This window comes from Leptonotus elevatus, chromosome 11 (assembly GCF_054856555.1).
Source record: "Leptonotus elevatus isolate MCC_2025b chromosome 11, RoL_Lele_1.0, whole genome shotgun sequence".
NCBI classification, from domain to species: Eukaryota; Metazoa; Chordata; class Actinopteri; order Syngnathiformes; family Syngnathidae; genus Leptonotus; species Leptonotus elevatus.
The window spans coordinates 22985421-22999734 of record NC_141249.1 but is presented as its reverse complement, the minus strand read 5'-3'; the positions used below and the strand labels follow the sequence as shown (position 1 = coordinate 22999734).

The 14314-nt window shown below is 39.5% G+C and overlaps 1 protein-coding gene across 8 annotated transcripts in view; it reads right to left on the bottom strand.

Moving 5' to 3' along the window:
• Positions 1-567: 567 nt before the first annotated feature.
• kif1aa (kinesin family member 1Aa) overlaps positions 568-14314 on the bottom strand; it is a 40905-nt gene continuing 27158 nt past the window's right edge. For 3 of the 8 annotated variants that reach the window (XM_086088452.1, XM_086088454.1, XM_086088453.1), the window contains 16 exons: positions 13239-13347; positions 13078-13144; positions 12744-12828; positions 12559-12664; positions 10721-10747; positions 9965-9991; positions 8667-8781; positions 8447-8580; positions 7389-7596; positions 7112-7300; positions 6143-6214; positions 5920-6041; positions 5697-5831; positions 5417-5609; positions 5206-5324; positions 568-3513 (listed from right to left, as the gene is read on the bottom strand). In XM_086088452.1, coding sequence (XP_085944578.1) covers positions 3471-3513; positions 5206-5324; positions 5417-5609; positions 5697-5831; positions 5920-6041; positions 6143-6214; positions 7112-7300; positions 7389-7596; positions 8447-8580; positions 8667-8781; positions 9965-9991; positions 10721-10747; positions 12559-12664; positions 12744-12828; positions 13078-13144; positions 13239-13347 — 1751 coding nt within the window. In that variant the 3' untranslated portion in view covers positions 568-3470. The remainder of the gene's footprint in view (positions 3514-5205; positions 5325-5416; positions 5610-5696; positions 5832-5919; positions 6042-6142; positions 6215-7111; positions 7301-7388; positions 7597-8446; positions 8581-8666; positions 8782-9964; positions 9992-10720; positions 10748-12558; positions 12665-12743; positions 12829-13077; positions 13145-13238; positions 13348-14314) is intronic. The other 5 variants (XM_086088456.1, XM_086088457.1, XM_086088459.1 and 2 more) reach the window with 3 other exon arrangements.

Here is a 14314-nt window from a genome sequence, read left to right as displayed (position 1 = left end):
ACTAAACAAAGTAGTAGTACAACCAAGTAATTTGCTACTAGTAGTAGTCCTAGTAGTAGATTTGCTATCGCGTGTAGGTTTTAGATTTAGATTGAATCATTTATATGAATTGTAAAAATGCAGCCTGGGTTGCCAGGTTTGCTAAACAACGTCGCTTAGTTTTTCTGGCCCATTCAGGTTCATATAAATTAATTTGTTAGAAAAAATTGTTGTCAGAATAAAAAAAAAAAAATCATTCAATCTAAAGGACACGTTTTATATATATTTTTAAATTCAGTCCCAGGTGCGTATTTGTATATGATTTTAATGTTTTACTTTAATGTTTTAAAAAACGTAACGAAATGTATTGCCCATAAAATAAAATTTGTATCTGAAAGAAACAATCCGTTTTTAAAAATTAAAACACAACTGGTGTTGTACTCCAAAATTAAATCAAACTGAGCCGTACTTGGCAGTGATTGTTTTGCACACCACTAGAGGGAGCCCATGTACTACTGGTGCAGTACCATACTGAGAATCAAACCGTTCTGTGCATCGCAACAGACTAAAAAAATAACTGACGCCATGTACGTGTTGCATCACTATTTTATTTTTATTCCATAAATGACAATGTGTTTCAGTGCAAACACACACACGCACAAACATTTGGACGCTTAACTCCGACACTCGAAAAAAGACGCACACTGAACTCGTACAGCCCATTTACAGTAAGATCTCGGCCGCTTGTCACGATACACGCCGTTCACAGCAATCGTGTTTATTATATACAATGCAATGTCATTTTTTTTTTTTCCCTCGAGAAGGAAAAGAAATGTGGAAGCACAAAAATGGCCATTTTTCATTCAGAGCAGAGGGCGATAGAAAATGGATGACGGGCCAAGGGATGTGTTATGATGAACAACAATGGTGCCGCACACAAATAAGTACACACTTTGAAGTGCGTGAGGTCATACGGGAGCACGCGCGCGCGCGCACGCAAGCACTTCAGTAGCGGCTGTAGCTTAAAAATGTGGTTTTGTACATTCAGTGTTGAGTGACTGCAACAACTTTGGTTGGTGACACGCATGAAAAGGCCTGATGAAAACGTGACGGCGTCGAGCGCGGTTGCATTGACAAGGAACATGCAAAGTTGTCAAAATGTTGCATATGAAATGGAACATGTGCAGGATGCAGGCTTAAATGCTTCAAAATGCGCGATGGACATTGGGTGGCGAATCCAAGTCCAGAAAGTCAAAACCCTGTCACAGTTTGGCTTTGGCCCCAGGTGCTAGCAGGTAAACGAGCACCATGGGAGTTAGCTAGGGCGCTAGCCGGCTAGCTAGCTAGCTAGCTAGCTAGCTAGCATCAATGGCTAAAGCCAAACTGTGGCAGGCTTTTTACCTTCTGGGCCTGGATTTGCCACCCCTGCCGATAGAGGGAGGAAGGGGGGAGGAGTTTGGGGAAACGAGTGGATTTTTGGCCAGTGTTTTTTAAACATTCATTTCAGTGAAGTTATTTTAAATTTAATGGCAATACATTTTAATTGAATCGTTATTGAGGTACATTTTCTTAAAAATGTTAAATTATTCCTATATTTAAGTGCAGTGTTAATGTTCAGATTTTAGTTTTTTAATCCAGTACAGTATGGTTTTTTTCAACTGGTACAGTACATTCTTTAAGTTTAGTTTTATTTGAACAAGAATCATTATTTAACTTTTTTATTTTTTTTATTTCCCTCTATTTTAGCACAGTGTACTATGCTACTTTATTTGGTGGTAAATGTTGGACAACCATTGCGCTAGAATGCAAAAAGTATTTTTTTGTGAACGTGCACTCGGGTTGACTGACCTGGCGCGCGCTCAAAGTTAGACATTTATTAAATATAAAAGTTAGAATTTTGGTAGGCTAAATCGAGTTCAGCAGAACCTCCTAAATCCCTTAAAAATGGGAATTTTTCAAGTTTGCAGAAATAGTTTGTCATATGTGATGTCACGCGGGATTTTGGCAAATTATTTTTAATTTAATGAAATGTATGAATATGAGTATAAATGTGATTCTAAAAAAAAAAAGATATATAAAATGCAAATTGTACATAATATATAATATATAAATATAAAATGTAACTTAAAATTGACCAATCCTATTTTGCTCTGGAGGTTCTGCTGTGTTCAAAATTGAGATTATTGTGAGATTATAGCCAACTCTATGATAACACATGATGATGATGATGATGATGATGATGATCAGGATGAAGAGCACAAATAGCAGCGTGAAGGTTGTCTGATAGAACGCAACCGTGAGGCACTACATGTCATCCATATGCACTTTATACACGATACTATATTCATCATTTGATACTACTTCCGACTGGCCTGACAACCGACGAGGGGATTCGTTCAAGTAAGAGTGTGATTGCGTTTGATTGAAAATAAATAAATAATAAAAAATAAAAAACAGCGCCTTACAAAGTGCCGTGTGCAGAAATTGCACCACTTTACAAATATACTGTAAACGTCTTTGTCAATGATTAAATACATGCAGACGGAAATAAATAGAAAAAAATAAATAAGAGAGCGCAAGTTTGAAAACGTGAAGATGAACGTGGCGTCGCCGTTTTTGTTGTGCGTGTGCAGATGTGCAAAACATGGAAGGCAGCGTGTGAGAAAGTTGCTTGGAGAAATTTGAAGAAGAAGAAGAGATATCAGTTAAAGATATGCATTTTTTTTTTTCCAGCCACACAAAAGTATTAGGACACACTTGGTCAAGTGTTGGGTATCCGTCATTGTACGTTTGTGTCCAATAATGCATGCTGGACGATAAAATAAAAAATTAAAATTAAAATAAAAAATCACAATCTGAGACACATTCCAACATTTCTTCGACGATGTTTGCCGTCTAAAATACTTTTGCTTTTTTCCAATACTTTTGTAATGACTCAAATGTTCATACTTCTTAGGTATTGTCATACAAGTTCCAAACTTCTTACTTCCTTTTGTAAAGCGCAGAATGCGTGTGAACGTCGCAAATTTGTGTTCAATTTTTTTTTTTTACGACGAATAAAAACTGTCTGCGAACATCTTTGCAAGCTTTTACGGACGCTGACGAAAACGCAAACTCCGCTACGTTCGCAAGCATTCGCCGCGCGGCGAGACGCTCGCTTCAATACGACGGTTTCCGCTTCATGGGTGTCCCAATACTTTTGCCCAAGCTCAACTTGTCTTTCTTCCCGCGTGTCCCAATACAAGTCCACGCACGCGTACGCACACACGTATGTAACGTATTGTATGTATAAGGCCGGATGCGCCACTGACACAACTACATGACATCACCACACACGTCTGGAGTCTGACTACTGGACTGATTAGAAAAGTCCTGACACAAGATGGCGTCGAAGGAACGCTAGCAGGGGGGTGGGGGGAAGGAAGATGGCGGCGGCGGCGGCGGAAAGGGAGAGGGGACGGGTGGTCTATGTACATCTCAAGTCTTTTCCATCACATCCTCATCGGTCCCACTCGTCTTCTGGACAACTTGGATCTGAGGGACAGAGGCCAAATAGCATGTTAGCATTGAATCTAGCATGCTAGCAATCTATCAACGCCATCTTGATAGATACGACCCCATGGAGGTTTAAGCTATTTATAAATGGTGCCTTAGCACTTTCTCGACGTAGGTTGATATCTTGCTATACGCTAGCATGTCAACTACTAGTATGTTAGCATTATATATAAAATGTTAGCATTGAATCTAGCATGCTAGCAATCTATCAATGCCATCTTGATGGATACGACCCCATGGAGGTTTAAGCTATTTATAAATGGTGCCTCAGCACTTTCTCGACGTAGGTTGATATCTTGCTATACGCTAGCATGTCAACTACTAGTATGTTAGCATTATATCTAAAATGTTAGCATTTTGATTATCTTTATTTGTAATAGAAATACTACACACAATATCCTTATTTACCTGCCTTAACGCTTTCTCTACTCTGGTTGTTATTAGATTAAACATTACCGTGGCAATTATTAGCATTTTATCTTCAATGTTAGCATTTTTTTCCAACTACAGCGAGGGACGTAAAAACCTCATGCATCTGCCTTAGCACTTTCCCTAATCTCTCTTTCTCTATTCGATTGATATCTTGCTGTATGTCAGCATTTTTAGCTAACATGTTAGCATTTGATCAACTATCATTTTCTATGGTATTTTCTTTTTTATTAGTATTTTATGATAAGAAGTCAAATCTGCCTCAGTGCCTTTTCAACTGACATTGCTAGCTTTGCTATCTGTTAGCATTTGTCACGATACCTGAGCATATTTAGATAATATGTTAGCATTTGATCTGTCGTTTGATGTAGTACTTGCAGGGTGGAATGGAAACATTTTCTTGTGCTGCCTTTATGCTGTTCTCGGGTTGCTATTGTTGAATTATTAACATTGTTTTTCAGTTTCAATTTATATTTTAGCCGTTTTGGATTTAGTTATAGCTGTGTAGCTCAATGAATAGTATTGTCTATTGTATTCTTATCTGTCTCTCTCGCCTGAGAAGAAAAGGGCAACAAGTTTCTTTTATATGTTATCTAGAAGGGAGTGTAGTCTAGTACCGGTCTCAGCCGGTCGAAGTGAGACAGGCTGATTTATTATTGTTTAAGTCTAATCTGATTTGGGAACTTCTGCCTTTTTGTGAATGGGAGGAGACTTTTCGTATTCACCCACTTTTCAATAAATAATGATGTGCAGGAGAAGGAGGGACACACATTTGAACAGAACACTGCTTGGGTGACTTCATTTGTGTGATCAGAAGCTTCTGTTGTAATGATACCTTTGCAAAGGGACTTCTTCACCAGAATCTCACCATTCAGTTAATTGAACACGCAAAGAGTAGAATACAAATATTGTCTACTCTAACACTATCTTGCTAACTGTTATCACAGCAACTATTAGCGTGTTAGCATGATCTAAAATGATAACATTTTAAATAATTCTCATTTGTGATCCAACTGCAGAGAGGAATGAAAATAAAGTACCTGAGCGCTTTCTCTATTCAGGTTGATATCTTGTATGTTAGCATTTTTAGCATTTCTATCTAACTTAGCATTTGATCAACTGTCCTTTTTTTATGGTACACAAGTTCAGGGATGGGATATGAAATCTGCCTCAGTGCCTTTTTTTTAATCTTTCTATCTGTTAGCACGCCAAATGTTAGCATGTTAGCATTTGTCGCGATACCTGATAGTGCCCGCCAGGAGAGGATTGAAGGCATACAGCCAGTCGTGCATGTCTTTGTCACTTGTGGCCTGAAGCAATATTCCGCGGTGTTCCGTGCACACGGCAAACGTGTTGGGGGTCTGTCGGAGATAAGAAAAAAATAATAATAAAAGGAGCGGCTGGAAGCTGGCAAGTTGTCAATCGCTAATCAATAGGAGACGACGGGTCGCACCTTCAGCATGGCCTGCTGGTCTTCGCTGTACTCCACCTGCGCCGAGGACAGGTTGAGGATGGCGCGCTCCACGCCGTCGCGCTCCGTGTTGTAGATGTAGACGTACGGCCGGCGCACCACCACGTAGCGCTTCACCCAGCCGTTGGTGTGAGGCTCCAAGAAGTGCAGGTAACCCTTCTTGGACACGATGGGGCTGCGAGGACGGGTAACCAACGTCGTTACCTCCGCCAAGGAACGTTTGTGTCTGCTATGTTGTTGATTCCAATGGACCGCCTCTCACCTGACTCGGATCTCTTGGATATCGGGGACAAATCTACGTATGCGAGGTTTCCCTTCTGAGGCTGCGCCCGCGCACTTGGCGTCCGGCTGCGCGTCGGGAATCGGACTTACGACACGAGAGAGAGGAGCGGGAGGTCTGCGGAAAAAAATGAAACGTAATCCCATCATATACGCCTTCGTGTCTATCGCCGCTCATTTACCACACGGACGTATTTAGGGCTGACCTGAGATCGGCGTTGCCATAGCAACCCTCCACCAGGGAAGGGCAGGTGGACGAGGGCGCGATGGTGTTGAGGGTGGAGATGGAGGCGGAGTCCCTCAGCGTGGTGACGGACATCTCCGAGATCTGCGACAAACGCGCACAGGTGTGTTACGTTGGGGGTTAACGTGGCAGGAAGTGGCTGCGGTGTGCAACAGGAAGTGGCTGCGGTGTGCAACAGGAAGTACCTTGCTTTCGCTGGCGCTGACGCACACGTGAGTGTACTCTCTGTCGAAGGAGTGAGCGAGCAGCCGCAGACACTGTGTGGGGGAAAAAAAGTGTACGATTGGGATTGGACATTGATCAATTATGGTAAAATGGTGCAGGTCAATTTTGGAATTTAGATTGACATTATTTCATTTTTCATTTTACTTTAAGCATTTTGTTTTAATTAACTCATTCGCTCGCAGCCATTTTTACTGAAGCAATCCCCTTCACTCCCAGCTGGATTTTGACTGATTTTGCAAGGCCCACACAATATTCTGTTCTATTGCTATAAAAACATGGAACCTATCAAAAGAAAGATTAAAGTCTCTTTTTTCATAAGAGGGAAAAAAAAAAGTTTATTTCTATCTGTTTCCGTTTTGCAGCAATTAGCATTAAAATATAGCCAAGTTTCATAATTTTGCACAAATTTATTTAGAAATGTGAGTAAATGAGCTTTTTTTTTCAACATGGCCCCTTGGTTGATCTCTTTTGCTCTGCTGCCACCTGCTGGCCGTTTGTGTAATGACTACCATTTCTTCAACCGTTCTTTGCAGTTGAGAGCCTTCCGTATGCTCCAGCATAAAAAAACCACAACATAAAAACGTATAAATACATCTTTGGGACACTTAAAACATTTAAAATCGAACATATTTATACATTTTTGGGAGCAAATGAGTTAAAGTTGTATGGCGTTTGCATGTATTGTTGCTCCGTGTGTATGTTGTAATATGTATGCTAATTTCCACGAGCCCCTCTATGACGTTTTGCATTCTATGTTAGCATCAAGCTAGTGGACTTTGGTGTGATGAAATGATTGACGACCAGTGAGAATAAGTGCTGAGGAATACTTTAAAAATTATGTTTTGATCATTTATGTGTGCTCTCATAAATGTGTTAAATTTTTTTTTAATTAAAGTCACTAAAGCGAGAGAAGTGGGTATGCAGGCGACCTTGGTGGCGAGCTCCCGTTGCCTCTCGGTGGTGATTTCGGACGCAGCGCAGACTTCTGACTCGACCCTGGCGGGCGGAGACGGGTCATCGGGCTCCTCCTCCGCCGGCTGCTGAGCCCCCCGGCCCGCCAGCAGTACGGTGGACTCCAACTTCTCTCGCAGTAGCAGGAAATGTTTGGTCTTCTCCACCTAGCAGACGAAAACAAACATAATTTTTGGTCATCACATTTTCTTGCTGGCCATCACTGAGACAAGCATCCCAAATATGGTCGCTCACATCCTGAAGCAGGCTGAGCTTGTCGAGCTCCCATTGGTGCTCCAGGATGAGGCTGTCGCTGCGAGGCCGCCAGCCGGCCAGGTTCTCCTCGCCGCGGACGTACGCCACCGACGTGTCCAGCACTCGCCGCCTGCGCCGCTGCATGCCCGGACTCCCCGCGTCCGCCAGGTTGCACAGGCTCAGCTCGTACACGCCCGTCACGCGGTTCCTTGCGGGAGGAGGAGAAGATGATGTGAGGTAGCGGATAGGGCAAACACAACATTTACAACAACAACAACAACAACAAAAATGTGAAAGCTGACTTTCATGCAAAAAAAATAAGTCAACTCTTATTTGAAAAAAATAATCAGTCAAAAAAATGTCTCATGCTATTGCATTTTATTTTGCTTTGTGTGCATGGTTTTTGTTTGTGAGAGAGCACTTTTGATATGTGTGAGAGGTTTTGTGTGTGCTTGTGTGTTCTAGTGTGAGAACGTTTTTTCATGAAATTCTTTGGCGTATGTGTGCCTGTGATTGGGAAAGAGTTTTTTGTGGGAGTGAATATATTTGTGTGGGAGAGTTTCGTATGAGTAAGGTTTTTTTCTTTTTTAGTGAGAGTGATAATGAGGGAGCGAAGACAAGAGAGCGAGTTTTCAGTTTTACATGAGTTTTTTGTTGTGTTAGAGTGCATGTATTTTTGAGAGAGTTGAGAGTTTTAACTGTGAGTTTTTTTGGGTGTGAGTGTGAGTGAGGACTATTTGGCGCGTGTGTGAGTCTGTGTGCCTTTTTTTTTTTATGTGTGAGAGTATTTTGCTTGTGTTTAAGATTTGAGGTGGCTTCTATTTACATGCACAATTTTGACTAACACAATTTGATTCTTACAGAGTGAGTTTTTTGTGGATGTGAGATTTTTTTATTATTATTATTTATTCAGTTTTGAGCTTCCTTTCACAAACAATTTCTGACTACTTAAGAGTACGAAGGTTTTTGAAGGCGCAAGAGTTTGTGTTGTGTGTGAGAGGTAAATGTTATTTTTGGTTTTAGCATGAAGGATTGTGTGTAAAAAAAAAAAAACTCACCCATCCGCTGCTCTCAGGCTTCCGGTGCCGAAAAGGTTGCGAATGGAGCGCGAGGCGGACAATTTGGTGTCACGAGAGTAGAAGACCATGCACACGTCTTTGGTCACCACCGCCGGCTGCGTGCATTTCTCCAGCTGAAAAACGCAAACGACATTGCGCGTTGTTGTTGTTGCGTATACACCCGTTTGTCCATTCGCATAATTATGACTCAAGGTTTCACCTCCAAGTAAGCTGAGAGCGTCATGTAGATCTTTTCGCCGCAGGGGGTGACTCTGTTGAGGAGCAAGGAGTTGTGCATGGAGCTGTCCCACGCCGCCTCGAAGCGGTAGAACGTCCTGGAGGCGACCAATCGCGCCAGAGACGCACGCGGTCAATCAATACGAGACACTGACAGACGCTATGATACGTTAGTGGCGAAGAAACGATGACATCATGCTGATCGGCTGAGATGAAGCACGAATGAAGATGAGCAAGGAAAGCCGTTTGAGCAGTTTTTACATATCCAGCTTACGTGTACTAGTACTTTCTCTGTCCTCACTAGTAAGACAACTCTAGGCACTAGTAGAATGAATGTGTATTAATAGTAACACTTTTCCCACCACTAATGCCACTTTTGGCCTACTAGTATGCAATTAAACCTTCCTAAGAAATAACTGCTACACTACAAGGCACAACTAGTAGGCATGTGTTATGCACTAGTAGCTTCCTTATCAGGAATATTAAATAAAGCCTTTTTAGCATTTTTTCGATTTTTCTCGATATCCAAATTAGGCATTCTAGTAGAACAACTCTGGTACTAGTGAGTTAAAACTGTGCATTAGCGACATCTGCATGCTACTAGTACTGCTAGTTGTCATCTGTGTGCTACTATTACTAGTAGCATGCACAATTAAGCCTTACAAGTGAACGTCAAGGATATCAAATTTGGGAATTTTGGAAAATCACCAGTAAAACTAGGGCACACTAGTGAAATGATCTGAATAGCAACATTTTGTCTACTACTAGTGCCACTTTTGGCCTACTAGTATGCAAATAACCAAACTAGTAACTACCGTACTGCACTAGAAGTGCTACTAGTACTAATCGCCAGCTAGTGGCCATGTGTCACACACTAGTAGCTTCCTTATCAAATTGCTCAAACTGCTTTCCATGAAGCTGTTTGAGCATTTATTCGATACCCATATCCAGCTGAAGGTCCATGTACTAGTGCAAACTTTGTCCTCAACTAGTAAGCCAATTTTGGCGAACCAGTAGGACAACTATATGTTAGTGAGGCAAAATGATGCACTTGTTGACATCTGCACGCTACTAGTATGCACTCGTAGCATGCACTAGTAGCGCTAGGTGTTAACTAGTAGAACTTCATAACGTTAGTAGTAGTAATAGTAGTGCACACTTGTCAACTAGTGAAGACTAATGCCGTTTTCCCTCACTAGTGACAAAAGGTGTACTAGTACATGGATCTAAATGCTCAAAGGCCTCCCATAGTCAAATGCGAGTGAGGCAGAGGATCAATACCTCGGATCAAGTCCCCGACGGGAGATGCTGTGAGGAAGAAGAGATGACAGAGGAAGAAGGAGAGTGAGAGAGGAAGAGGTCGGAGGTCGAGAGACAGGAAGTGAGCCACTGCTACTAGTTCCGTAAGTGACATCTTGTGTGAATGTGCTAAAAGCAACAAATGTGCACCGGCACCCCGACCCCCCCTTGCAAAGCCGGCCATGCAGACAACATATCAATTTGCGTATGGAGAGAAACATTGGCAACAAACAGTGACACAGGTGGCGCTGATGAGCAAATGACCATGAGGGCACATATGAAAAGATGAAAATACGATACAGTGAACCCACGCTAGATTGCAGTTCATCCTTTTTTTTTTCTTTTTTTTTTACGTTTACGTGCGTATTATTCAGTATCAGTGCTCGTACAATTTTTGGCGAACTGCCATAGCATCTACATATGTTAGCATTGAGCTAGCTTGTTATTGTACAGTTCTGGGGGGAAAAATAAGAGACCATAGACTCACTGAGCCACTTTATGGCATTTTTGGTTTATGTTTTTTTTTGCAAATAAATGCTCCAAATGATAATATTTGTATTTGGAATTTGAGAGTTATGTTGTCAATAGAAAAAAAAAAGTTAATTTACAGAGCAAAATCTGGTCTTTTCTTCTTCTTTTTTTCCCCCAGGGCTGTATGTTTGTATCTTATTCCGTACGTTATCTCCCGCAATAAACGGGGGTTCACTGTACATGAATGAAAAATAAAATGAAATATACCTAGGCATGTCCGAATCAAGAAACTGTCTGCAAAAAGCAAATCATTAAAAAAAAAAAAAATAACATTCCATTAGTGGACTGGAGGGAGAAAAACATTAGCAGCCATTCAAATATTTCATGTTAGTTCCTCACAGACGTGGCAAATCCACTGCCGCAGTTTTGCTTTAGCCCCAGGTGCTAGCTAGCTAGCTAGCTCCCTAGCTAGCTCCCATGGTGCTTGTTTACCTGCTAGGGAGCTAGCATCAGAGGCTAAAGCCAAACGTTTTTTTGGGGGTGGGGCTAAAGCCAAACTGTGACAGGGTTGTTACTTTTTGGACCAGGATTTGCCACCTCTGGTTCCTCAATGCACAGCAACGCAAAGGACCGAAGACAGATTACCGAAGGACCGCCAGTGCGGGCTGGGCTAGGCAGGTAGCTTGGCAAAGTGACAGAATCAGCCACAAAAAAAAAACATAAATTAAAATGAGCTTGAATTATTCAATATGGTCCACACATCATACTTGCATATAACATGGATGTCAAATATAAAACATTCACTTTCATTTTTTTAGGGAATAAATGTTAAGATTAGCATACTAGGCTAGAGGCATAATAATAAGAATTATTATGCAAGAGAGTAAATATAAATGTGCTGCATGTTACTTTCTTGCATGGAATTACTTCAAACTACATGTTAGTGTGATTTTTTTTTTTTTACAGTAATAATCATACATGCCTCTTGAAATGTAAAAAACAACAACATGCAATGCCTCAGACAATACTAGCAACTATTTTAACATAACATTCTCTCTTTTCTGGAAAATATTCTATAAAAAATGTATAGTTAGGGTTATGTAACTTTACCGCCTTTTTTGACTGAATATTATGACTTTAAAATATTAGGCTCTTGCAACTTTTTTTTATAATTTTTTTCTCTCCACTCTCTGAGAACTTCTGTTGTCATATTTTTGTAAAATGACTTTTTCAATGAATAAAAAAAAACATACAGCATGCAATAGTACTTTTCCCTTTAAAAAAAAAAAAAGGATTATTGTTGACTAAATATGACTTTTTCTATTTAAAAAATACTTTTTGTATTTAATTTTTTTAAATTAATTCTATTAAATAATTTGACTATACTTTTCTATAAAGATAAATAAAATTAATAATTTTCTATAAAAGGCACTCTATCTAATATTTAAAACAATTTAAATAAAATTTTTACCATGCCCCCAAAAAAAGAATTATCATCTAAAAATATTAAAGAAAATATTTCCCTTTCTATGAAAAACTAAGACTTTTCCTATTTAAAAACTGTAACTTTTTCTATCAAATATGACTTTTCTATCTTCAAAATACTTTTTCTATTTTTTAGAAGTATATTTTCTAAAAAAAAATTGTTTTTAAATAATAATCAGCATCATAATAATAATAATAAAGTCTATTTCTTTTTTTAAGATTTGTTTTCCTTGCACAATTGCCTCTTTTTTTTTGCAAAATATTACACTGAATTTTTGGGGATAAAAACTAATAAAGTACAACTAATATTACAAATCTCACCCAAAAATATTCACAAAATGTTTCAACATTTTTTTCTCTGTGATCATATGTCTAATAGTAAAAAAAGTATAACACAAGCAATGGAAAAAAAAAACTGAAATGCGTGCATGGCCCTTTATGTCTGCAACCAGCAGGTTAATTTTGCGGTTAGTCCACATGATACTTGACGATGAACGGGATGATAAACGTGAAACGACAATACGTGAAATGACAAACGTGAATGCAAACATGGGAAGCTCGCACAGCTAGCGTGACGTCTCGATATTTTGTCATGGAATGGATGCTAACACCAAATGTACCTGTCGTCGTGCAAGGGCCTGACGTAGCCGGCGGACAAGATATTGAGAGACAGAATGTTGGGATCCACGATGCTCTCGTCAGATTCGGGGGTGTTGCGGAGACGTCCTGCGTTTGAAAACGAGTGTACCAATAAGAAGACACCCAAAAAATGAAAGCACAAATGTACCATGTAGCCATAACGTACCCACAACGAGCTCTCGCACGTCTCTCCATTCGATGTCGCCGCCAGACTCGTGCACGATGGTGACGGTGATTCTCCTCTGGAGGCCCTGCATAGCAAAGACGCAAATCCTTGTTCCGACAAAACTACATTTCTATAAAGAAGTCACAATATCATAAAACATTACAAAAAAAGTTAATCTTTTGAATAAAAAATAAATTATGATGAAAGTTGTAATGTATGAAGGGAAAAAATAATAATTCGTGAAAAGTTGGGAAAAAAATTATATGATGATAACACTCGGTTCTTCCAAAATAAACTTTTTTTCAACACAAAAGACAGAACTAAAGGGACTGACCTGGTGTAGGAGGAAGGTGCCGTGACAAGGCATTCCTCCCCTGTGGTCCACCACAGCAGGGATGTAGCTAAAAAAATAAAATTAAAAAAAATTATAATATTATTTTATTTTGAAACCTCACATCATTTTATTGTGAAGAGACCCTAACAGGAAATACTTACTCTCCGTTGGCTTCCAGCTCACAGATTTCAAAGAAAACCATCAGGTCGTACTTGCAATGGCACGGTCCTACCTGCGGGCGCGCCACTGTCGTCAGCTTGGTGGCCGGCACTAAACAGGAAATAGAGCGGGTTAGACAGGAAGTAGTGCTACCTAATCCTACGTGGGAGCAAGAGAGGGAATAAGACAGGAAAATGGTCTAGGATGGATAAAGAGAAAATATTACTTACACTTTATTCTCATAACTTTATTGTCTTAAAATCTGTATTTAAAAAATATATATACTTTTTTTTTTTTTATAGTAACACTTAAAAAAAGAGACAATTTTGCTAGATACAATGATTAAAAAAAGAATTCTACTGTTCTTACAAAATTTCACTTTTTAAAAAACTGCTTGATTTTACATTCCTGAAATAAATAATACTTTTTCATTATATTATGATTTTTTTTAGTTTCTTATCTTCTTCTTAAGTCAAATATATATTTTTGGAAAATTCAGATATTTTTTTCCTGAAATATCAGATTTTCTTGTAAAAGTTTTTTTTTTTTTTTACAATAAATTTTAAAAAACACTTTTGAAATCTGACTTGTGTTATTTTAAAAATATATTGTGAACTTTCGCCCAAAAAAAATCTCAATTGAGGAAAAAGTGACTTTTTCACATTTTTATCTATTTCAGGAAAAAGTGACTTTAAAAAAATATAATGTTCCAATCCAATGTTTTTCTCTAAACATCGATTGAAAACTAGGATCCCCCCCCCTCACTGGACACATCATTAGGTACACCTGCACAAACACTTTTCATCGACAATTTGCTTCCAATTTGCAGTTGTAATGAAACTTTGTGAGGTATGCAGATGTATCTTATGTTGTGGAATTCATCGCACATGAATGCACATTATATACAGTATCTTAAATGTAAGCGATGAGCCATTGAACAAAGTCTGTGTGGTCCATGGAAAAAGAGCAGGGGGAGAGAAAACACACGCGACACCAAAAGAGCCAAAATCCAGGTGACCAATCCTGACAACAAACAAGCTCTCTTTTCTTGTCACTTCACTTATTTGTCACAGTTTCT